We start from the raw sequence: 25,702 nt of genomic DNA, 5'->3' as shown, positions 1-25,702 counted from the left end.
GCAAAGAAGACAGTGACACAGGAGCAAAGGAAAAAGTCATTGCAATATCTCTCTTCTCACTAGGAATATCTCTCTTCTGTTCTCTTCTTTTCTCTTCTCTAGTGGGGATTTTGGCAGAAAAGACTTCAGCAAGTGAACCCACGACCTAAAAAATCCTCTTAAATTAACAAGCTCACACGTCTCTCTAGTTAATATAAATGTATATTTTAATGAACAGCAGAAAAAGGGAGAGGCTGAGAGATGGGCTGATGGGGAGAGCAGGGATTATTCATGTTTTAGGTAAGCAGTAAATGAAGGTTGAACCCAAATCTCATACAGACTGATACTAAAACCTTGAGGGAGAGTAGAGAAGGAGATGTGAAGAGAAGAAGGCCTCTTAAATATACTTTCAAACATATAAGCAGCTTCTCTGCATCTTATGCATAGAAACATAGACATGTATGCGTGCGTCATATGTGAGTGTGTTCGCATGCAGGAACGTTTGGAGAGGCACACTGCAGTCAGACAGACAAGTGATCAGAGATTTCCTGTCCTCATACTGACCTAGTTTATGCAGACACCAGGAGCACAGAACAAAATACATGGTAGACACAGTGAAGTGACACACAAACAAGCCCATCAGAGTCAGTTTCCTGCCATCAGCCAGACTCTGTGGCATATTTTTCATCAGCGAAAAGCATCAAAGCAATGTCAGTCACAGAAACACAGACCTGAATAGATGCTGGCATTAATCCTATTGTCCATAGAACAATGTGGAAGAGTGATTCAGACACTTCTCCTGATGAGGGCTTACGAAACGGCCCTGAGTGATAGATAGATCTAAACCGCCACTAGTGCCATTGACTGTCCAAATCAGGTCAACATGAGCATAGCGATGCATTTCAAGTGGCGAAGGTTCTGCATTTACATCCCGTTAAGATATTGCTCCCGCCATGTCAACCGGGGTTTCAATCTTCCCTCCATCACCTACTTTGCATCTGAATTGGATCTTACAGATTCTTACAGACACTGGTTTGTCCTCAGCTGCAGGCTTGTGATTAGTGGGCACTGAAAACTCCAGACATTCCACTAGAACCATTCAGAGAGAGACTTGCCAAGTTCCTGGCATCACCTGCCTTTATTTCCCTTAATGTAAGCTATGGGGAACCAAATGTGCGAACACACACACATAGACGCACACTCAGGGTCACATTCAGGGGATTATGGTTGCACTGTGGTCCATTTCACACTTGCACTGATATTAAAGACTGAGCACCATGGGATCAACAGGAGAATACGGAGATACTAATCGTGACTCTCTTATTTAAAGGGGCAATCTAGTGATTTAGCATCATTGAACTATCAAAAATTGTGTCAAGCCCTAAAAGCACCTTATGCTACATTTCCCATAATACAACTGAGTGTGTCTTTCATTAGACCAGGTAAATGCCCACAACTCCACACCCCAAACTTTGGTTTTAAGTTCCCTTCATATGGAAGCATTTGAATCTTGAAAACACGTGAATTCCTAATTTTGGAATTGAATTACTACTGAATACTTTATCTTTTACTTCAGGTAGGCCTACTGGCTACAAATCAAGTAAATTCATGGGTATTTGCTTCGAAGTTTGATTTCTTTATGGCTGAAAATTGCTTCCATACCTTCAGAGGACATCGTCCAGCTGTTTTCACAGGCCGAGTAGTACTCATAGTGACAAGTAAGCTAATGTGTTCATGTGTTCATGTGTTGTATCAGTGGAGTGCCCTCACACACACACACACACACACACACACACACACACAGACTAACACTGCTCTGTATGTCTGTGTGATGTCTACCTTTATCTTACCTTTCATTTAAAGGTCAGCATGAATCTAGATATGTTACGCTGCCAAAGTATACAGTGATGAGAAAATCACACACAGGTGTTCATTCTTCTGTAACTCCTACAATACTTTTTTTCTTTCAGAAGCAGCAGATGAGTTTAATAAGACTGATGTCCTGTCAAGCGTCCTGTAGAACAGATGATTGATACTGAACCAAACTTCACTTTATGCCTACAATTTTTAGACATTTTTTAGTTTTACATGGGGGTTCCACGTTAACTCAATACTCCCTGTATTTCACTGACAGTTGTGAAAGATCATTTTACTCAGGTAAAGGTAACAATAGCACAGTATAGAAAAATCCCGCCCCTGTGTTGAAAGAAGTCCACATAATCATAGTGATGATCAGCAACTACTGTTTCAGCGTCTTTAGCAGCAGGTAGCAAACATGCACACTCACACACACACAGAATACTGTTGGTCATCACTATGATTATCTACCCGCCCACATACGCACGTGCACGCACACACACACACACACACACACACACACAGATACACATACACAAGAGAGAACACAGCAAATTAAAAGCGATTGTGATTCCATATGGCAGCTGTGGCAGTGCCAGTCAGGAGGCCTGCGAGGAGAACTGGAGACAGAGCTGTGGTGCCTGCTGGGCTGTAGGGATGTGGAGCCTCTCCTCCTGGCCCCAGTCTGCCTGACAGCTCTGGTACTCTGAGCTCTGGGCTCTTGCTGTATTTCACACTGGCTGTGTACAAGGTCATGTTTCTAAACTACAAGTAGCCAAAGCTACGGTAAAAACCTAAACGAGTTGTGGGTAGGATTTGGTTGAACTGCCTGAACTGAATTCCTCAAAGATGGCATCACGTGTTTTTCCAAGCATACTTACACATACATACATACAACACATTCTGACATACTGTTCAAGCATGAAAGTGTTCACACAATGAAACAAAAAGTGAAGTGTAGCTCTATGGCTGCTCTGGCACGCTGTGTTGACTTGAGGATGTATAGATGTGCTGGCATAGTTATTCTCAGTCAGACTTGATGGGCTTTCCAGACCCGTATTCTCATTCCTTTCCATGGCTCTCCACTTCTCCCCGATCCAATCACCATAGCAACTAAACCCAGAAGGGGAGACAGTGACTGACAGCCGCACAAAAGATTAACCATCACCAAGACATGGTATCAACCTAAATATGTTGGCACACCAACTCATGTTGCACATCGGAAGAAACACACACACACACAACAACAACGAAGTGTAATTATTAGCATATATTTGCATAAAAATTTATACAGTAACATGCCACGAAATGTTTTTAATACCTCATGATTATTTGTAAAACAATTCTGTGTGCACAAAGGATGCCTTTGAAAAGCTAATTCCAAATTCAAGAAAACCATCTGCAACTGTCAGCTTTTGTCTATTTCAGATCAAATCCGGCATTTAGAGCAAGAGCTCTCCATATGGCCATTAAGAGGATGTCTTATGAATACGCGGGAGGGGGGAGTGTTACAGGAAGACCCTGGGCTCAGGTCAACCTGTATAAACTGTAAAAACATGTTCGAAGACCATGGATTGAAAAGTATTAATTCTGGATAGGTTAATACAATTTAATGATGAAAGTGAAGCAAAGCAATAGAAAAAGTATAAATATTGCTGCAGTCTCTAAAAACCTTAGACCATTATCCTCATTGCTCACTGAATTGCTTCGTTAGCAAACCATAAACTGATGTTTTCCTCCTAAATGTCAGTAGTTCCCGTGAAAACACATAATTCTGATATAGCCTGAGGGTAATGTTGCTAAGGTTTTATTATTATTTTAGCTATGGTAGTCTTAGTATTGCTGTTACATTGCTCTGACACAGACATTCAGTTATATGTTGTTTTTTGTCTTAACCACCAGACTGCTTTCAAACCTTGACTACATTAGATCAGTTGTGAGCTATCTCTGAACTAATTGCTGTGTGTCTATGCTAACAATCAATGGTCCCGGCTGACAACTGACAATCAATGTCGTCTGTTGACAAAGACAAACAGCTCAATTTTGGTCTCTAAGTTGATTTTATCTTTTGCTTTCTTTATCACTGAATTTCCTGTAAAAAACATCTTGTCCTTCGTCTTTTAGTATACCACAAGACATAGGTTTTCTGCTGGAGCAAACAGAGCCAAGAAGCTAGGTCAGCTATGTGTATTAATTTGACAAAAATCTTACTTTACCCAGAATTCATGTTGCGATTTAGTAATACTTGAGATACTCAATAATTAAACACTTCTATGCAACTGATGAGCCATGAAGTTGTACAACTTGCTCCTGGACACAGACACAAGTTGTACAAATTCAACAAGAAAGAGAATTCAGGTCAGAAGCCAAACCCAACAGCAATACTCTCTATATATGCTGATCTTAGAGTTGCACTGTAACTGAAGACTTTAGTGCTGCCTTTAACAAACTGGTTGGGGTTACATCCACTGTTTGAACAGTAAGTTTGATTAGGAACAAAGTAAACTTTCCCAGAAACAGCAGGCATCTTCTGATTCTGATTCAGTTGTTCTCGGGGTCAGTAAACACAGAACCAGCAAGCTCAGCTCATCCACACAGTCCACTTCTACAACACAACACCAAAAGCTTTCAATATTGTCACTTTCCATTGTTTGCTTTGCTTTGTGCACTATTTTGGAAAGTATCTTAGCGAGGCCTCTATCAAGTATCCTCTGGGGGAGAACTGGAGAAGAGGAGCAGCCATTGTCTGAGTGCTACTCTACTCTGACAGCCTGAGGGACACCGGCGTAATCGTTGTAGTCGACCTGTTGCTAAGACTTACAGTAAGTACATGTACTGATCTTGCTGGATGATGATGGAAGATGTTCTGAGTAGAAAGTGAACAGGTTTTTTCCTGTCTAAATAGAAACATGATAGGAGATATAAGAAGGAGTGAGTAAAACACTGTAAGAGTGATAACCGACTTTTGGTTCAGTGAGAACAAATGTCATATCCACCCTTAAAGGCTGCAGACATAAAAAGGCCCATATGGGTAGAATCGGAGGGGGAAGTAGCTCCTCTCCCCCTCTGTGCTGTAGGAGAATTCTTTCTAAACAAGGTATGGAATGCACTCCTGTGTTTTATAATTTGCTCCCTCATTCTTCTCCTCCGCACATTTACAAACAGAGCCCAGAGGAAAAGAAAGGGAGAGAGAGTGGGAGATATAGGAGAAGTGCATGGGAGCCCTGGAAATATGTCAGGGCAAGGCCGTTCAGTAGAGCAAAAAGGAAAGGAGAATGTACTGTGAATGTGGTGAAAATAGTGAAAAGGGGAGAGGACATACTTAATAATTGTCTGACTGGCTCTACGCCGACCAGGCTGAGAGAGAGAGAGAGAGAGAGAGAGAGAGAGCTGGGAGAGAGGATTGAAGGAGAGAGAAAATGAGAATGCCCCAGGAATGATCTTAATGCTCCACTTGGTGTTCACATTCCAAGCCGGCAAATCATGCAACATTCAACCCAAAATTCAGACTGAGTGATTTCTTCATCCAGCTGGGAGCACTGGGAGCACTGGGTTAAGACTCATTCTTTCTCTCACTCCATTTCTCTCTCTCTCTCTCTCTCTCTCTCTCTCTCTTGCTCTCGCTCTCTCTCTCTCTCTCGCTCTCTCCCCCTCTCAGTCCCTTCCTGTGTTGCATGTGCTGAAGAGAAACAATATGGAGGATCAGTTGCACAGCAGAGGGGAGACAGGGGGTTGGATGGGAGGGCGCAAGGAGATGACGAGGTGGAGGGTGGGCTGGGCAGCAAAGGTTAAAAATATCTCAGACTGCTGAACACAAGGCTGGGCCACAGCGGTCCAGCAGCATACCTTCATTTTCAGCTATTTTTGTTGCTTTTTCCATAATGTCTGAAGTCTGCCTTATAAGCTGATGACAAAGACAGTTCTCCAGCTGAGACGTAAAAAGACACACTGGTCCTGTCATGGCAATTTTCCCTCGTGTTTGCCAACAGGGCTGCTTTCTGTCAAAAGCACACTCGAGTTGTTATCAAAATTATTTATGGGTCTTGGGGTCACAGGTTAGCAAAGGGACCCCTAGGGATCACGTTCCTGTGTCTGAAATCTACCACACTGCAACCTGACTAGTCTGAGAAGGAGGACAAAACTTTTTCCTACAGTGATTTTTATGTAAAACTGCCTGCAAACTTCAGCAAATAAGCTATAGTCTGTGTTGAAACTAAACACAAATGGCTGAGAAGTGGACTAAATAACAGGAACACTTAACAACAATTGAAAACAATTTGTCGATTAATCGATTAGTCAATAGATTTATCTAATTTAATCGTGACAATTTGCTGCTTTTCTTTGTCTTATGAGGTACAAAACTCAATAGCTTTAAGTTTTGGACTGTTGGCCAGGCAAAACAGGCAATGTGATAATGTCAAATTGTGATGGGCGTGTTTCACTATATTCTGACAAAAACAATTAATCTAAGAATAAGAACTTCACAACAGCTCTCAGATATTTCTCAACAAAAAGACATTTCAGAAAGTATTGAATTATATTGCAGATGTTTCTGCTATTTTGACCTTGACTTCTATACACAGTGTTTGAGTAGTTCAGTTATAATCATGCAGTATGTTGCCACTGATGCAGATACAATGACCTGCATATTACACACATGCATGTATGCTTGCATGCGTGTGTCCATGCAGTAGACAAGCAATGGACAGTGAGGCAGTTATAGTCTCATTTGATTTGATGTACGCTGTACTTTATGCTTTTGCATGTATGCCTCTGTTCTCTCTGTCTCTGCAATTCAACCATGTAAATATATGTGTATGTGGAGCTGTGTGTGTGTGTGTGTGTGTGTGTGTGTGTGTGTGTGTGTGTGTGTGTGTGTGTGTGTGTGTGTGTGTATCACTGCTGTGGGGGATCCTTGTCCTAACCCATTGCATGCATGAATCAACACTCACAGATGCAGTGGGAACACATGTAGATGCACAAAGCATGCACAAGGTAGCACATATCCGCTCTCCTTCTTTACAGGAACATAAAGGAAGAGAAACATAGAGAGAGAGACAAGAGATATTTAAAAAGTGATAGAAAGAAATAGTTATGGAGAAAGAGATATTTTGATTCAGCAGATAGAAAAATTGTTTTAGTTGCAATGTTACTGTTGACTGCAGCCTGAACTCCCACACAGATGTACTTGTTACCTGTCACTGTTGGTAATCAGACAGTCAGACCCTTCATACAAAGCTAAAACCTAAAACTCTCGCAGTTTTCAAGTCCCCCAGATTATTTTTTTCCGTGAAATATATTTGACATGAGCACATTTACAGTACAGTCTGTATTTAAAAATAGATAGAAAATGTGGGTTTTACATGTTTTGATTAATGCACTGTAATATTGTTGCAGATTTACAATTCAAATGCATTTCCAATCTGTTTCCACATTTCTTTTCCAAACGCCTAAATATCTTAAAACTGCTGAAAGTGTTATGCCAAACCAATTTGAAATGCATTAGTAAAGTGTATTGTCTAATTCAATTGTGTGTTTTGCCTCTAAGCGGCTTAAAAAAGACATAATTTAAATGTATGACACAATGAGGTTATGTTCTTTTTCAGGCCTCAGACTTAGAAACGCTGTGTATATTTTAACACAGCCTAAAAAGCACCTTCAATTAAAAACTGAAGCAAAGTTGGTAAAAAGACATTTCAAAAATATAAAATGATTTCCATATGGCCTGACTCTCTGTCTTGTTTCAGTGTGATCTTACCTCCATCCCCATTCATTTTGTTCCCTCTGTTTCCCTGACAGCCTGCATTCATGTATGTCAGATTTACCTCAGGGTGCATCCCAAATACCATTAGGTGTGTGGGAGGCTGTGCTGCAGCAAAGATGCGATGTAGAAATTATTGTGTTGGCTTCAAATTCAGTAGCATATATCATGCTTAACATTACCATTTTTTAAAAAGAAAAACATAGTGTCATCGTGGAGTCTGTCCACGATTTTATGTGAATTTCTTCTCTTGTTTGAAAGTCGTGATCCTCAAAAGGAAGCAAATACATATTAATTCAGTTCCTTACTGTGTGCTCTGATATCAGGAGCAGCACTTACTTTATTCTACATTTCCCAAAACACGACCCTCCAACAAGATCTGATTTGGGGGATCCACAGGTTTTGTTTCCTCACTCTTGCCCATGAATGCAATTGACTGAGGACAATATCAAACACCATCTATTTTTTGCTGGGAAGCAGCCCTCACTAATGGCCCTTGGGTAGCCAAGCCAAGCTAATGTGCCGTGCAGAGAAGTGCTGACATCAGAGCCAAAATAATACATGCTCTTCTCTTTCATTATACCCATCTCTCCACCTGTCCATCTTTCTGGGGTTCTCTATCTTGTTGAGTACTACTCAGATCAATAATCCCAACCCTCCCCTCCCCTGCCCCTACACTCATGTTTATATATTGTCTTGTATTTCCTCCAACTCGATTTTGTGTCCCTTCTTGTCAGTCCTTTAATAAACCTGCAACACACACATTACAACAACAAACACCACCCCTACGCACATTCACACATTATCCTGCTTAGCTAAGGACTCTATTGCTTGTGCTCCTGTTTCATCAACCAGTAGTGTGCAGTCCCTTTTTTGCATAAAAGTAAATTGGTTAGAAGAAAGACTGACGGCCGTCTTGGGCAAGTCATTAAGTCTGAGTGACAGCAGCTGAAATTACTTCAAGTATAGTCGTTTGTTCACTGATTGCTTCATGTGAATGTGTAGATCTGAGCCGGGTAAATGTGGTGTGACATAATGGCATACTGTACTGTGTGTCATCATCCAGCATACAAGTAAGTGTTATTATGCCTAAGTAGGGAATGAATCATGCAGTGCACTATAATTTCCTCTTATGTCAGAGGAGTGGCTTTTTAGAGTCAATGAACGGTGTGGACACACTGTCAACAGTTTTGTCTGAGACAATGGACCAAGACAAGCCTGTCACTGAGATAAAAATGATGGCTACAAAGAGATTCTTTGTTTGCTGTTGATATCAGTCACGTTAGAAATTTGGCAGCTCACATTGAGCCATTATTTTGTATTTTGACCCTGATTATCTCAGCTTAGAGAAAGCAGTCACCACCTCAGCTAGTGTTTCACAAAAATAAAAAAAGACCTTCTACAGTCAAACATCAACATTATTTGATACTGCAACATGCTTGACCTGCAAGAACATTGCCTTGGGACCGCTAAAAGTGCCGAGGGCTTTTGCTAGTGATGTCGGACCTTTTTTTTTTTTTCTATAAATACCACAACTGAAACAACATGGTCAGTTTAGCTTGTGCTCCCGTCGGACAAGTTCCTGGATGCAGAAAGACACAGTAGATCAGTTTGAAAAGTCAAATGTATTGGATGAAATGTCAGAGAATGGACAGAGTTTAGATTAGATTTTTATTTTAAAGGTGAGAAAGAGTAAGTGCTATTAAAAAGTCTACCACAGCTGATGCTCCTCCCCTCCACATCATGTTAATTATAGAAACTGCTTCACAGTAGATGATTGCACAAAACTGCATATGAGCTCCTCAATACACAAGTGGGTCCAAGCCAGTGAACGCAACATAGAAAAGTACTTTACATTCCATGTAATGAGGTTATATAGAGCAAACATCTTCAAATTAATTATTGTAGCTTTATAATGTGGCTCCCCAGAAGGGGTAGAGGTCTTACATTTCTCCTTGTAAAGTGAGATCAAGAGCTGTTTTGCTTACAACTGTAAAATACAAAATGTCTCATCTTGTCATGTTGGACCATAAACAGCCTCGTTATATGTTAAAGGTTGTTTATAGAAGTCTGTTGGATTGTTGGAAAAAATTATCCTATTGCATGTTTATTGAGATTTCTTTTAATAGCCTGATGTTTCATTTTTCCAATCCCCCACATGTTTATACATTGTGATCTAAGTGTGCGTGTATTGGCTGTGATAACAAGGTGCAGTGGGGAGTCTGCGGGCTGTAGAAAAGGAGAATATCCATTACATAAGAGATTAAACTGAAGGAATCTGAGGTATGTATCCAACAATGCTTGCCAATTATATGAAAGCCTACTTCATGAGCCCCCTTATGTACAGAGCCTCAGCAGGTAGGCCCACCGTCCATCCCTTTGATGCAGACTTCTAAAAGGGAACAAACACACAGCATAAACTCATATATGGCTTTTGTATGTTGTTTTAAATTTGCCTCCAAGCCACAGTGACAGGGGTCATGACCGATAGAAAAAACAGACGTTACAATGAGTCCTGAGTTTTATAAACCCTAAAAAAATATATATAATTAAAAAAAGGGGCACAGCCTGCGGATGACGCCTGTGTGTGCGCTCACCAGCCTTGTTGTTATTACATATCATGCCACCCGCTGCTTTTACTCAACCACACTATTCAAATGGGCCACTGCTATTCCTGCTGCACTTCATTGCTACAAACCGGAGAGTTGGAGGGAGACCCACAGAGAGAGAGAGAGAGAGAGAGAGAGAGAGAGAGAGGAGATGACTTCTGTTTTGTTCAGCTCTCACTGTTTGGGATAGAGCAATGTTTCAGAGTGGCTCAGTACCACCGTGTGTTTTACCCATCCACGTGCTGCACATACCCAACTGACACACACTCATCATGAGGAGGACACTTTCCAAATCCCAAACACACACACACACATACCGTTTATCTCTCTTTCTCACTCGCCCTCTCTTTCCTTCTCTATTTTTAATGGAAGAATGTGTGATGCGTGTCCTCTTTCCTGTTCCTCACTGTGTAGTCATCTGTTGGCAGGACTTTTTTTCCTCGTCCTACTCTGATGTGTGTGTGACACACATCTGTTGCTTTTTGCTGCAGGCGGAGAGAGCAGGCGAGAGGATTGAGGCTTACACTTTAAGCATTAGCATACGTTCGCAGGAATGGAAGGAGAGATAAGGGAGAGGTGGGTGGATATCTAAGAAAGTGTGGATGAGAAGAAAAGCGAATGCATGTGGAGGTATTAAATGGAAGGAGAGGAGAGGAGCAGAGTTATTGGAGTAATTGCTTCAGTTCAGTATGACCAACAAAACACACGCACACATACAAGTAACTTCTCAGACATACACACAAACAGTCTCTCAAAAGCTTTTTTGAACAGTACAGTACCAATCTCAGGGCGAAGAAACTTAGACTAACAATGACAAGCTTGATAAGAATCAAACATTGTCTATGTGTTGTTGTCTTGTGTTTGCAAGTGTGTGGCACTGACCTCTGACTCGGGCATAACAGCAACCACACTTCGCCAGGACTTTACGGAACAAGTGTTGGCAGCCACAGCCTCGGTGGTGGCGATGGCGATGGTGGCCCCCTTTCATGCTGCTGCACCATGAGCAGAGGTGGGCATGGCCCGGCACTCTCTCACTTTCTCTCTCACTCTCTCTCTCTCTCTCTCTCTCTCTCTCTCTCCCTCAGCCTCCCTCTCTCACCCTCACACAAGCAGAGGTTTACTCCTCAAAGTGTAAATCCCCAAAAGGGTGTCCGTTGATCCTCCTCCTCCTCCTCAGTTGACTGCAGACAGACTTAAAGCCCACACATCCAGACCGAGAAGAAAAGAAAAAGAGTCCACAAAAGCAACAGCTAAGAAGAAATCCACACTCACAGGGTTTTTCAGCTGGCGATAAGCCAAGGAAACATTCCAGCGGCTTATCGCTATATTGAATGTGCTACCTTCCCTCTGTCTCTCTTGTTTCCCCTCTGTTTTCTTTTTTGGTGCTGAGCTCTAGCCTCTGTGAACTGCCTGGTCAAATGACAGACTAGGAGACTGCTTCGGAGAGAGAGAGATAGCAAGGGAGAGAGAGAGTAAGGGGAGGGGTGAGAAGGGTGGAGTCTGTAGCTCTAGTCACTGGCTCTTCCAGGATAAGGTTCCCACTCCCCTAATTTTCCCTCTTCCTCTGTTACACTCCTCTCAGCTGTTTTTCCTCTGCCTCCACTCCGCTGTCCCCAACTATCCGACTCCAGATGACATGCCACTCTCTCTGGTGTCCGCTCAGAGCTCGCCCTGGAAATAGTAATTCCCAGGTCTATAATGATACATAATGCTATTTACAGAGGAGAGGCCATATTGGGTTGAAGGTGTCATGTATTTTCCAGTAAGGCGACGGCATCAGCAGTGTCCGTAAGTGGGTTGTTACACTTTCTGGCAGTTAAAGAGTGTGTGTTCACTTCACGGATCACAGTGGGCTTTCCTGGCTGGGTCAGCTCCAAAATCGACTTCTGTGTTCATTTATGATCATGGGGCCATTATAGTGAGCAATTCATGCATGTGTGTGTGTGTGTGTGTGTGTGTGTGTGTGTGTGTGTGTGTGTGTGTGTGTGTGTGTGTAACACTAGTCATTTAGCCTGACAATTCATTGCAGTTGATTGTGGGGCAGTCTGACCATAGAAACCTATGGACTGAACATTGATGGAAAAATTGCCCATTACTGCAATTAGCAATTCCTGCTGCTGTGTGTGAGAAAGACAATACATGCGTATGTGTGTCTGAGACTGAATGAGTGTTCAGATTAGCATACACGGGCATTTGTGTCTGTTACTAGTCATGAGTGTGCATATTTTATGAAGGGGGTTGTGTGTCTCAAGGGGAAAACAACGCACTGTGTCTGTGTTTTTCTATGTTTTCCGGGTTGAACGAGATGTTTCCTCTACATGGTGTGAAACAAAGTGCAACTGGCTTTGAGGTATGTTTTCTTTCGTTTGGTGGGTGGGTCAGAAGAGTTCAATCAGCACCAACGTATAGGCTATATAAACCCTCCCGTATTAAAAAGGGAGTGCATTGCAGTGCTTTTATTATGAACTTCCAATCTTCATAAAGCTTCTCATCATCCACGTCATTATTATGTTTCTTGGGTTTCTTTCCTAAATTTGTTTTATTGCCCTGGAAGCTGCAAAATACACACAAAGCATACCATATTTAGATGTGTGCTTTACATCAGAGCAGATTAAACCCACTCAACACTAAATTATGACTCATCAGCCTTCCTTACAGATGAGTCTGTTGAAATATCAGGAAGTATGGCAGGCTAATCCAAGAAAACAACTCAAGACGTAACCAACAGAGGCAGGAAAATGAAAATGGTTGCTCATTGTGAAATGCTGTCTGTTCTGAGACCCAATCAATTAGTTTCTGACCAACAAATGACACTTCTTGGACCTGAAGCTGCTGAGTTTATGACTCAGTATGTCATCTCATCTCACTTTTGCAGCACTCATCACGCCATGCTCCTTTCATGCATTCTTCAAACAATCCGACTATGTGGAAATCACCACCTGATTACTGAACAGCAACCAGACCAGAGGCCTGACCCCACCCACTCAGGTTCCTCTTTGGGGGCACCTGCGGAAAACAAGAGATGGCTGAGTATCATCTGGCACTGAAACCAACAGGCATGCACACGTACACACATGCATGCACATCCCTGATGTGCACTGTCAGGTGCTTGAGTGGTTGACAGGGCTTTCTCTCCAGCATCCACCTCTCCACAGTGACAGGACGGTGGCAGACTTCTGTCAGTATGTTTCTATCACCTACAGGAGAAAGTTGGAGCTAACAGAGAAGCCTGGCTGCCTCACCCACTAGCCACTCAAGTAGACACACACACACAGCTGCATTCGACGTTACACTCTCACCATTTCTCTGTTGCTTAATCACAAACCTACAGGGTAAACTAAAGCAGCTATCACGTGTTAGAGAAGAAAGTTGTTGACTAAAGAGGGAAATCCCCACAATTAGAGATCTATTATCGATTCTCAGGTTCAATTTGCCATATGCAACACTTACACTTGCAGAGATACCGATAGATCACAATCCTTAGCCCTTTCCTCTCCCAGCCTCCCTCCATCTCTCCCTTGCTTTGCTTATAATGGATGCTTTAAGCAACTGTGATGGAAGGGGCAATTCACCAGAGGAATATTGAACAGTGCTGCCGAATGTCTCCACTTGTCTGATGCTGATATGGCTGCCAAACACTGTCTAAGCATAGGAGTGCAATTCAAAGCGCGTTGAGAAACAATGGGTTTGACAACAGAACAGAGGGTTTAAAAGAAACAAGATAAAAAGTCACCAAGACAAGAATCCGAGGGCAAAGTATTACAAATTGAGCTAATGCTGCCTGCACTATCACTCTACACAAACACAGGCTACACAGTGGAGAGATAATGAAGAATGCATTGCTGTTGAGATGCATTCAAAATGTATGAAGTGAATCTTTTCATCTGATCTTAACTTACAAGATGCCTGTTTCTTCAAGGCAACCAGTAGGGGGCATTTGTAAACATGAACATTTTGTTTTATTAGGCTATGCTCTCATTGATCAATATTTTCTGCAAGAATAGTATGACAAATGTTTGGAATATAGAATATTTTCCCAAGGAACAAAATGACATTGTTATAATAACACAGAATGGCCAAATCTGACGTGTATAATAAAGCTTCATTTTTGTGACTGAGAATCTTATTTCTGTGTATCAGCACCTACAGTATCACTTTCTCAATATAGCATGAAACCTTTGAATAAATAAACACTGAAATTGGCCCAGGAGACATGTACAAAGCCCTGAATGCTTACAGAAAAATGGAAAGAAAATGTTCCTCCCCTGGCTTGAAGGGTGGAGCAGGTATGTGAGGTGAGGAGTGCATTAACACCCATTCATCTCCCTCCTTTTATCTCCTTCGCTCCCTCACTCCTTCCCTCTCTCTCCGTCTCCCACACGACACACACACACACACACACACACACACACACACACAGAAAATATGATTCATCCGCACACGTACTGCTGGTGCACATGTGTACAGTGATGTGTGAGTGATGATAAAATCTAGTAAGTGTACGTTCACACCAGACTGGATGTAAAGGCTTGTCAGAAGATAAGCACGCTATTAGATGGATGTGTGTGTTTTCATCTGAGCCAAGCCAGATCAACAGGGAGAGTGTATCATCTTTCTATGTATCAGTGAGATCTGTGTCCGAGACAGTCAGTCACATTTAGGAGGCTTGTTCAGAGAGGAATGTCGAGTATGATTTATGAATGTGAATCCGCACATGGAAATGCAAATTATTTCTTTTGTAGTGACATTCTTGGAATAGAGATATTGTAAACACAATACACACTGCTGGAGTAAAAGCATTCATAATGTACAATATAGTGCAAAAGCACTTGAACAACAGAAGGCACAGGCAAATACACAGGATTCATATGACATAAGCGTGCATGCTAATAGCTACAGCAAGTCTCATTTCAGCAGATATGCAGTTGCTTATTTGCAGCGCGTTCCCCAACCCCCTACTGACATTAGCCTCTTTTCACCCCATCAGACAGCTGAAATCCTGCCAAAATATGCTCTATTTCATTTTCCTTCCTCCCTCTCCCTCGCCTTTTCTCCCTTAACTCCTCTCTCTCTTTCCTCCTCCCTTCATCTCTCAGCTGAGCGCCAATTAAGGCAAACTGGCAATCTGGACATGGGGGAGGTTTTGGTTTCTGGCTGAGGTCCCATCATGGAGCAGAAGCCACAGAGTAACTGTCTTGTTCTCTTCTCTTCTGTCCTGCTGGTCTGCAGTGAGCTGGTGTTTTTGTCCAATTAGACTACTACGCTGCTGGCTGGCATACGCCAGGGAGACAGACAGGTGAGTTACGCTGTGCATGTGTACGCCTGCATGTGTGTGCACTTTACTACTAGTTACTACCCAGTACCTCCCACTGTTATACCTCCCCATGCAGTGCAGCTCTCAGGCGGCAGGAGCTCTGCTCTACACAGAGGGGAGGTGCACCACCTGTGGGAATTTGTTTCTCAAAACATCCACAATACTCACTTACCACCCACAATTACGAGCATACACACAAGACAAACTTTATACTCCCACAGATTCACACAAACACATGCTCCTTACCGACTATTCCTCATCCATCCCCTCTTTTTCCAACAAACATGGGGATAGTAAGCTAGAAAATGTCCTCCCCTACCTGACCAGCAGCCTCCCTCCCTTTCTTTATCTCTCGGGAAATGGTCTGTGAACCTTGCTCTACAAGCGGCCTGCTAGCACTGAGACTCTGGGACTACTGCTGACTGTGTTCAAGGCTTAAGCCTGAGCTGAAACGCCACCCAAAGGAGAAAATGTTAATTAAACAAAAGCAAACCCAGGGACCACACATGGAGGGACACTGCTGCTTTATCTTTGATTAATAAGTACTGAGGCCAGCAGTTTTACAGTCAAGGGAAAGCAATTTCTGTCAGAAAAATAGATTTAGAGATGGCGCTTCTGCTACGTTTAAATACAGTCTGAATCGACCTTAAATAAGCTAATAAAATTGCAAATCAGTAGTGCTGATTTTTGTGAGTGTGCATGGCATGTTTGGGAGCACATAAGTAAACTAATGTGTGTGGATACATGTATGTGTTTGCACATATGAGAGCCTGTAACACTGTTTGTGTCTCCATCTGCCTCCTTGCTTCCAGGTCAGTCTGTGGTCTAAATGCCAGCTGTGCTGTGGAGCAATGGCCTGTGAGATTGACCTGCCTGACCTACGCCTTCTAGCTAGCCCTGCCTGACCCACTTTGCTGAAACACACCAAGAACTTCTACAACTTACCTCTACAAAAATACACACGTGAAATACTTTTTTTAGAACCTAATTATTCATGTAAGAAGACATGATTCACATGTGTGGGGGGCAACACGGTGGCAATCTTTCACCACACAGTCATCCTGCCAGGACAGCCCACATACGTTTTTGCTTAGATGATAGACCTTTGATCCTCAATTCATTAAAGCAGCTATAATCTAATAAAATAATATTTTATTTATCAATATTTTTAACAATGTAACAAATCACTGTGAAACCAGCACGTCAATATATAAGGATCGCTTTAGTGATGAGCCCACATAGAATTATGACCTGAAACTGCAGCTCCCCTCTGCTTTATGGAGCTTTATAGCAAGTTTTAGCTCAATGTTTAGCTGTCAGGCCCACAACTTCACCGTTTTGGTTCACTTTTAACACTCTCAGCATTGTTTTCGGTCTCAGCAGGAAGCTTTTTCACAAAAACGCTCTACAAACCCACTATACTGTAGAGTACCTGCTCAGCATCAAACAGCAGACAGACACAGTTAGTGACCAGCTGCTGAACATAGTGGAGCATTTAGCAGCTAAAGAGCCATATATTTCCCTCAAGAATTGTCAGAGACCAAAAACAGAGCTAAAAGGAGAGTGAGTATGAACTTACATTTACCAGGTGGTCAGAAACAAGACTCCAAATGAATAAAAATGTTGCTACCTAACTGTTGGACATATAAATAAGCAACTATTAGCAATCAAGTTTGCCATGTCAAATGAAAAGGCTCAGATATACAGTAGGTGAAAGGTGTAGATAACCCAATCAGGACTGTTCTTTGTCTATTGTTTACAAGAACATCAGGGGTACATTGCAAAACATACATGAAATATCAAACCTTCTTGCCATCACACACAAACACAGACAGTACTTGGAGGAGCTTTTCATGTATTTATAATTCATAATGTATGAAGTCATCTGACACAGTATACATGTTCTCCACTACAACAGAAGATATGTGAGATACTATAATTGTGTAAATAAACATACATCCACCTGCATGATTTCTGGCCCTTACAGTACAATATGATGCAACATCAGGTTGATCTCTGCCCATTTAAGGTCACTCACACGCAGTTCAGTCCCAGGGTCCTCTGGGATCAGCACTTGTCCTCAGATGGCACACACTCCCAGCTAGACACAAAACCCAATATGGACAAGGGCATGCATTTTCTACATAGTTTTCCTCACACCTACTCATGAATATGGTTTTCCTTCCAAATCCATTCATTATTTCAGGATATTCTTTGTAAGAAACTGTCAAAAGCGAAGGGAAAAGATTTTTTTTTTAATACGGTAACTTTTCTTCTCTTTGACTGTGAAGAATTTATGGTACATAGAGTATTATGCAAACGATCTTCATATTATGTTCCCATGAATTTCCATCATTACATCTGCATGTCTCACAGAATATCATGTTTCCTATAAATAACGCAATTCGTTGGCGTAACATTTTCTACACTAATAATAAGCATGTGTTTTAAGTTGCAAAGGATCACATTCAAAGTTAAATAGAGACATGCATGGTGTGCCTGTTATTTTTACTGGTTCAGGGCAGTTTCCTGTTGATGTGGCTTTATGTATTTTACCTTGAAAGAGTCAACATCGTAAAACACACATGGACATCCATCACTGATCAGTGTTATGAAACAGACACTGTAGACTAATATTGTCTGGGGACATGAACTATATGGCTGGGAGTTGAAGTAGCCAAGAGAAAAAAATGTATGAGATTTGAGAGAAATATGATCAGCAGCTTTGTGTACTTAGAGGGGAAGTCAAGTTTAAAATACCACTGCTGAAGACATTGCTTTGAGAAAAAAGGTGATACATAGGGGACTGGAGAAGAAAAGAAGGGAGACAAGAGGGAAAACAAAGAAGAATGATCAGATGAAAAGAGAAAGACAAACTGTTGTAAGATTCATTACCAAGGAGGGGGGCAGAAGAGCAAAGTAAGCTGGAATAGAGAAATAAAAATGAAAGAATGAATTGAAAAAAGGATCTGATTTTGTGGAGGTGGCAATGTCCTGTGATTCCTGCAAAGCCACTAGCAAGCATCATTTTTCTAACATATAACAGATGGCCCCTTATGGCCCTATGAACCACTTCTTCAAAGAATGCAAGGGCCTCTCCTCTTTTCCCTTCCACTCACACAGCAAGAGATGGAAACAAAACTATGACCTCTGCCAGTCAAACTATGGCTAAATGTAATCACGTGTACATGTTTGAAGAGTGCCTTAAATAACTCTTATTATGTTAATTAGGGTAATAATCATAAAAAAATAGTTTTATATGGCAATTGTGTTACGTTAAAAGGAAATTCATTGCAAGCTAAAAGCTCATTTAAAACTGTAGAAAACATAATGATACAATTTGTGCTTTCGGTGATTGCATAAAAATGTCCACCTCATTAACCTTTCAATGTTTGGTGTTTGTCTTCTAGGTTGCCAAGCTTGGTAAATGACGCATTAAAATAATGGTTGTAAATAGTGTATCTAATATATAAATATATAGTGAAGAAATGTAAAATTTTATCACCTCAACCATAAAAAGTAAAGGCGTTGTGAGGATTACTGTATGCAGCAAGATCATATGCTGTGTCAGATTTTGATCAAATTAAAAGTGTTCATTTGGACAATGAAACCATGAACTTTGATATTTCATAATGGGAATTTTGTGATGATTTGAAATTATGGAGAGCCAATACAAGCCTACAATTCTTCTCACCCAGCCCAACTCTGGGCCACAACGCCGACATCTTGTTTTTGTGGCTCAGATGTTCTTCTGCTTTGTGTTTCATTGATTTTCCATCCAATTTCCCATCCGGAGGAAATTGGGATATGCAAAGCATCTTGTCTGGAACTGGAATAAACAATCTCCCTTTTGGTCATCGTCCCTCCACATGGCCCTGAATAATGCATTTCTTTACTTTTTTGAACGCTAAAATAATTTAAGACAGCACACTCCATCCGAGTAAGACCATTACAGATAAGCATCGCTGACAACTTCCTCTGGCCTCGCTCACACCCCTTATGTACGCAATGTACTGTTCTGCACAACAGTTAGTGGTCCAGCCACATGGTACACACCACCAAACCCCTCATATATACACACACACTCCCTCTAACCCAAACCCAGACCCAGCTACAAAGCTCCTTTTGTTCCATTTCACTCAAGGAAAATGGCAATGCACGCAACCCTTTCACAGCAAAATCCGAATAAATGCAATCAACAGGGTTGGGGCGGAAAGGAAAGGCAGGCAGCTGAACATGTTTTCTTGCCCCATCTGGAAAGTGTTGCATACCCATACACACAAGAACTCTTTCTCTCTCATCTTCTCACACATATTTATGTATGGTACATTACAGCTAAGCAATTTTCTGCTATCAGTGCTATTAGGGGATACAATGTGTGGAGTTTAATAAGAGTAAACTACGAACACTCAGGTGACTCCAATCTGTTTCTTTCCCTGAAGTTATTACTGCCTAATGACCACCATCAGATATGGCAGATGGGACTCAGGCCTGTTTTTATCCTAACTTTGCATATGGCTAGCATGCAAGGTTAGGCTAAGCTGAAACTAAAGGCCTGGGCGGTAGCTCACGTCACACGTACTCACTTAGAGATTCAACATAGTTAATTTATGTCATCTTGAAACAAGAAATCATTACCGTATATATGTCAACAGCAACACAGATTGTTGCCAGGAAGGGCTGAGCAGGCTATTTTAGATGTCACTGCGCAGCAATCTAAGATGTTTCACACAAAGAATCCAAGCTGAGTCTGGATATTTGTGTGTCTGTGAGTCTCTAAGCTCCTGGTTTGGTGAGGGCCAATGTTTGGACTATAGTATTGTGCTTCTGGGGTCACAAAATGGTATGTTACGCTCAGTGCAGCCCTTTTAGGTCTTACCTGTTCTTTCTTGCCGCTCTGGGTTTTCTGTAGTAGTGGCCTGCTGCTCCCACTCCAACCTCTCTGGCTCCCACTGGCCCTGCACAGGCCCCTTTTCTTCCTCGCTTAATGGGAGGTCCGCCTCACCTCCCTCTGAGAGCTACACACAGAGATGCCTTTGTCAGCAGTGGAGCTCTGCTCTCAGGAGGAAGTGATGGTAAGATTGTACTTATGGTCACATAACCACAAAACATTATACCAGTGGCTGTTTTTTTCCACTATTCCCTGCATCGTTTTCATCCTTTTCTCCATTACACACTGAACAAGAATGCAGTAGAAATGGTTGAGATCCAACTTTTTGCCACGGAGCTTGGATAAGAGCTGCCTCTCAGAGAGCACTTTCAGTCTTTATTTGAGGCCAAGCAGCACCAGAGTAGAGGTTAATAGGGGCAAGTGGAGTTATCAATCCAAACCATCTGCCAGGGAGGAAATTATTTGTCGAGATAAATATTTTTTTTTTAAAAACGCAGAGTTACAAAGAGAAACATATTTGGACCTTTTGGTACACTCATCTGCATGTGTGATTTTCCAGATGTTGTGCGTAAACCTCCATTCACAGTTCATTAAATGCAACTTGTGTATGTGACGCCATTATGGTTTTGTAGATATGCATTTGAGGTGGATGATAAAATAGTATTTGTATTTTTATTTAAGAATAAAAATGTATGTGGCTGCCATAGATCCTTCCAACCAAGCAGAAAACACAATACTTCAGGCAACCTGATCACCTGTTAATCCAGACCCTTTTCTGTTTAAATGGAGACGTGTCTACGTGTCTACGTGTGTACGTGAAAAAGAGAGAGAAAGGGAGGTTGAGGAAGATAAAGGAACGGAAGGAAAACAAATTTGCCTGCTTTATGGTCAGATGGTTTAATCACTGCTATTCTGCTTCCTGTTCCTGTAAAACATCCAAGATTCCTCCCAAGCATTGAACAGAGACCGGCAATCCTTCCATTCCTCTCTCTCTCTTCTCTCTTGCTTGCCCAGCTTGTCCGTTTTAGGTTTACAGTTATGACACGCATAAAATAAACTTGGGCATGTAATCATGAGAGATGAGCTGGACATTGCAAGCGCTGAAAAATACTTTCTTTTGGAATTTGTGCCTTTGTGCATTCATATAAGCAGCCAGTAAATATACAAACAGATCTACAACTCACCCACTGTTGATTGGGCATGACCACGGAAGTAAGCACTTCAGCCATGGCTCCCAACATCTGGTCAGTGCGTCCCTGATTCTTCTGTAGAGCCTTCATTCTTGCCAAACAAAAACCCTCCTCAAATGATTCTCCCTCTGCTTTTGTGACCTTTGATCTGCAACTCTTACACAATCTTTTTTGCTCTCCCTGTGTCCTCTATCTCTCTTGTCCGCCTGTTTTCTGCTTCTTCAGTTTTGTCGCACTGTGCCACAGTTTGGAGCTGAGCCACCGCAGCTCGCCTGGTTCCACCCTGACACACAGGAAACCTCATGTATATGAATAATTGATCCTGGAAGGCGGGGGGGGGGGGGGGGGTGTTCTGTCTGAGCCCTTGTCTCTCTCTCACGTCCCCCAGTTCAGATACAGATGAGCTGACTTGAGGTGTCTCAAATACTGGCTTAGTCCATTGAAAATATCCACCTTGTACTCTCAATATAGGCTTCCCCAGGAAACTCAGATAGAAGATTTTCTTGGGCCTTCTTGAGGAGAGTCAACTGTCCTCTTCTTCATCATCCCTCTAAATCAGAACACTAGACAGTGTGGAAGTATTTCTCTGTGAGGCTGGACTTCTCCTGTCCTTCTGTCTGAAGCCTGAGCCGTGACTTCAGGAATGGGCACATCACCCTCACTGAAATCCTCCTTTCTTGTTCTTCATTGGCTATAGAAGACCACCCCCTTTCCCAAAACCTCTCCTCCTTCCATCATTCTTTCTCTTCTTTCACTTTTTCCCCTTCGTCTTCAATACCTGGATTTCTTTCCTCATCTCAATCTTTTCTATATCTCTCTCTTTCTGGTCTTTCTTTGAACTATCCTGGCACCCTACACTCTCTTCATCTTTGCCCAAGTCTCAGGCAGTGACACATGGATTGTGTGAACTCTTGAGCGGCAGGGCAGCCCCAAATAAGGTATGAACACACAGCCCATGAAGCTCAACTATTTTTTGAGATTTTTTGAGATTGCCACCAATTGCATACACATCTTACACAACTTGTGCTGAACTACCAATTAATCAAACCAGATTAGTTTTTGTGGCTACTTGAAAGATGATTTGCTAGTAAATGTTAGAAGGCTTGCAACACTAGCAGTTTACTACCAGATTGACCTTGCAGGCCAAGTGGAGAGCCTGTATCACAGATATGCAGTAATTGTGCATGTGTGTGAGTGTGTATGCGTATGCATCTTGTAAACATTTCATTTCCACTGGAGAACACCGTACATGATCAAACTTTATTCATGTTGTAGCCATAGTAAACATTCAGTCAACAAGCCGGTTGTTTTCACCTATTATTAAGAATCAATTTGTATTAATATAAGCAGGTCAAGTTAAAAAACAATGATAACTGCTGGAGTTCAAACCCCTAATGATCATGTTGTTAAAATGTCAATTTCTAGGAGCATTAGAGTTATTTGAAAGTTTCACTTCAGCTTTTAAGAGAAACACATAAATCACACTTTCTGCACTGTCTAATTATATTTTTTGATCCTGGGTCGCATTCCTCCAAGAAAAAATATGAAGTTTAGACTTTTTTTGCACCATGCACATTACTTCTGTTGTGTGAATAAAATTCACAAATATGAGACAACTGTGAAAGTGTAACTTGACAGTTTACATTATTGATATGCAAACTTTAACTGCACAGTTATAAACAATAGAAAAAAGAAGAAGAAGAAAGAGGAGACACCACAGCACTTACAATAGACCTTTGAACTACAGCAAACATACAAAAAAAAACTGTTGCATACTACACATGTAAAACCAGGTCTTCATTGGTAGTTTAATTAATAGATAAAGTAAAGCAGCCTGGCATCAGGCAAATGTACTTTTAAATTCTGGCAACAATTGATTATTGTGCAATATTCTGGTTTATTCCATTCCAATACTACAATTTCTAAAAATTTAAATCCACTACAGCTCTCAACATTATCAGTACTGATCATTATTACTAATATTTATTCATCACAATTCTGTCACATACATCTGTACCCCGCCTTTCGCCCAAAGTCAGCTGGGATTGGCTCCAGTGTTGGTGTTTTACAGATGGATCTTCAATCTCTGGGCAGGTTGCCCAGAAATACAGCACTGTCCTTTTTGTTTGTTTGTTTTCTCCTTTGCTGTAATCATTATTTACTCACTATCTTAATCATTTTCTTTTCAGTTCAAAACACCATCACTTACATTTGTATTTTACATTTGTAACTGTTTGAGACAGTTCAGTATTTCCAGATTACAGACAATCCAAAATGTTTCATAAGACAAGGCACAATTTAGCCTTGTCTTGTTTGTGTTTTTTTCAAAAGAATATCAGGTACATTTTGGATAGCCAAGTCTCAGAGTTTTTAACCTCCACTGAGCCCAAGTGCAGCCTGGGATCCTCATGTGGTCCTGTTTTGGTCACACACAGTCTAGGCCAAGGGTGATTGAGCTTCTTCCATGAGAGCCTGAGCTCTGAAGACCTGCCCAGAACAAGGGTTGCCACGTTGGTACCTCACTTTAAATATTCCGTGCCTTTAGACCATTTTACTGCGTTATTTTTCAGTTTTTATTATTCAGTCAGAGGTTTCAGTGATACAGAAACATGCCTAATAGACAAAGAATTAACACACCTGAAGCCCCTGTTTAGTATGATGTAAAACATCACAAAACAGACAAAATGTCACAACTTGTTGGAGCAATCATTTCAAAGTCCAGATACAATGAACAAATATAAGGCAAAACAAATACAATATGGATATGAGACAGCAGAATTACCTGAAAAACATTTGCACCCATAAATAACATGATCATCCATTGTTAACAAAGGAGGCTATTACAAAACATCAGACAGACACAGTAATGGAGTAGGTTTTAAAGAGTCCAATGTACGAATCCACAGAAATTCCCTTTGGCAGAGTTGTTTAATACATTTTATTGTTAATGTTAAATGTCACAAATCCATAAGGCAGAAATACAAAGAGAACATTAATAAAAGAGACTTGGCACAAGATTATCCTCATATTTATGTCTGATGGTGCTTTTGTCTCCACTAATGTGTTGCTGTGTAAGGCTTCGAGAAGGCGTCAAATTATACTGTACATAGTCTCACAAGCAGAGCATTTAGCTTGCATTTAGCTTGCAGCTTTTAGATGTAGACAACATCTAAACCACCTATATAACAAGCCTTTATCACATATTAACAGGTAATAAAAACTTTATGGAAATTTTTTACCAGATCACAAATGAAATTGTTGACCACACTTGAGAGGGTATTTGTTCTCTGTGTGTTTGGCATGCTCTGATGAAGCTCTGTTTGACTAGTAAATTGAGTGAATGCAATAGACAGAGACAATGCAATAGACAGTGTGTAGATGCATTCTCTTTTCATCAACATTCCTTTGAAATTTTCTCTGAAAAGTTATGCTGATGTGGTGCCTTTATTGAAAATGGAATATTGATGACAAAGCCAGTTTTAATTTAATCTAAATTATCTATGCTTATTTATTAAGGACTGGCTGGACCAGTGCATGTTAGTAATATAAGTAATAAGCAAAGGCCTAGAAATATTTTGATCATAAATAAAAATACAGTGACAGCTTATATAAGAGGCAGCTCTCAGAACACGTCCCACAAATTGTTGAACAAACAAAATGAAATGAAATGAAAAACTGTAAAGAATTGATTATGTTTCTTATATGCAACAACAACTAAATGAATTAGGTCCTAGGATTGTAACTGTAAATCTCCCTCTCTCAAAACTGCCACAAATTACTTGCATTTATGTGACTTCATTTACATTCCTCTCTGTTACTTTTCTCTTTTTTTTGGCATATGTGTTTTCATTTAGCCAAGACAGACTACTAAATTTCACCTTTTTTTTTTTTTTTAAAGCACTGAAGCTTAAGCACTGAAATAATTAAAAAGTACCACTTTATCAGGGCATAGTACAATCGGCAGCAGTGAAGACTTCAGAGAAATTACTGGCAGAGGTGGAGTAAAGAACACTAACACTCTATGCTGCTTTCAACAACCACTTTGTCTTCATACAAAGTTTCCACATCACTCACATCAGCCATTAGCTCAAGGTCGAGACT

The 25,702-nt window shown here is 41.2% G+C and overlaps 1 protein-coding gene across 1 annotated transcript in view; it reads right to left on the bottom strand.

Moving 5' to 3' along the window:
• LOC119919302 (rho guanine nucleotide exchange factor 25-like) overlaps positions 1-22,240 on the bottom strand; it is a gene marked incomplete at its 3' end in the record, with an annotated part of 35,849 nt that extends 13,609 nt beyond the window's left edge. The window contains 2 exon segments of the mRNA XM_038739715.1: positions 20,400-20,538; positions 21,596-22,240. Of these exon segments, the coding sequence (XP_038595643.1) occupies positions 20,400-20,538; positions 21,596-21,691 (235 nt within the window).
• Between the last annotated feature and the right edge of the window lie 3,462 nt (positions 22,241-25,702).

This window comes from Micropterus salmoides, unplaced genomic scaffold (genome assembly GCF_014851395.1).
Source record: "Micropterus salmoides isolate LMB-PRFRI ecotype aquatic unplaced genomic scaffold, ASM1485139v1 Ms_hic_scaffold_2654, whole genome shotgun sequence".
NCBI classification, from domain to species: domain Eukaryota; kingdom Metazoa; phylum Chordata; class Actinopteri; order Centrarchiformes; family Centrarchidae; genus Micropterus; species Micropterus salmoides.
Note: the sequence above shows the minus strand (reverse complement) of the source record. Positions and strands in the feature narration are given on the sequence as shown.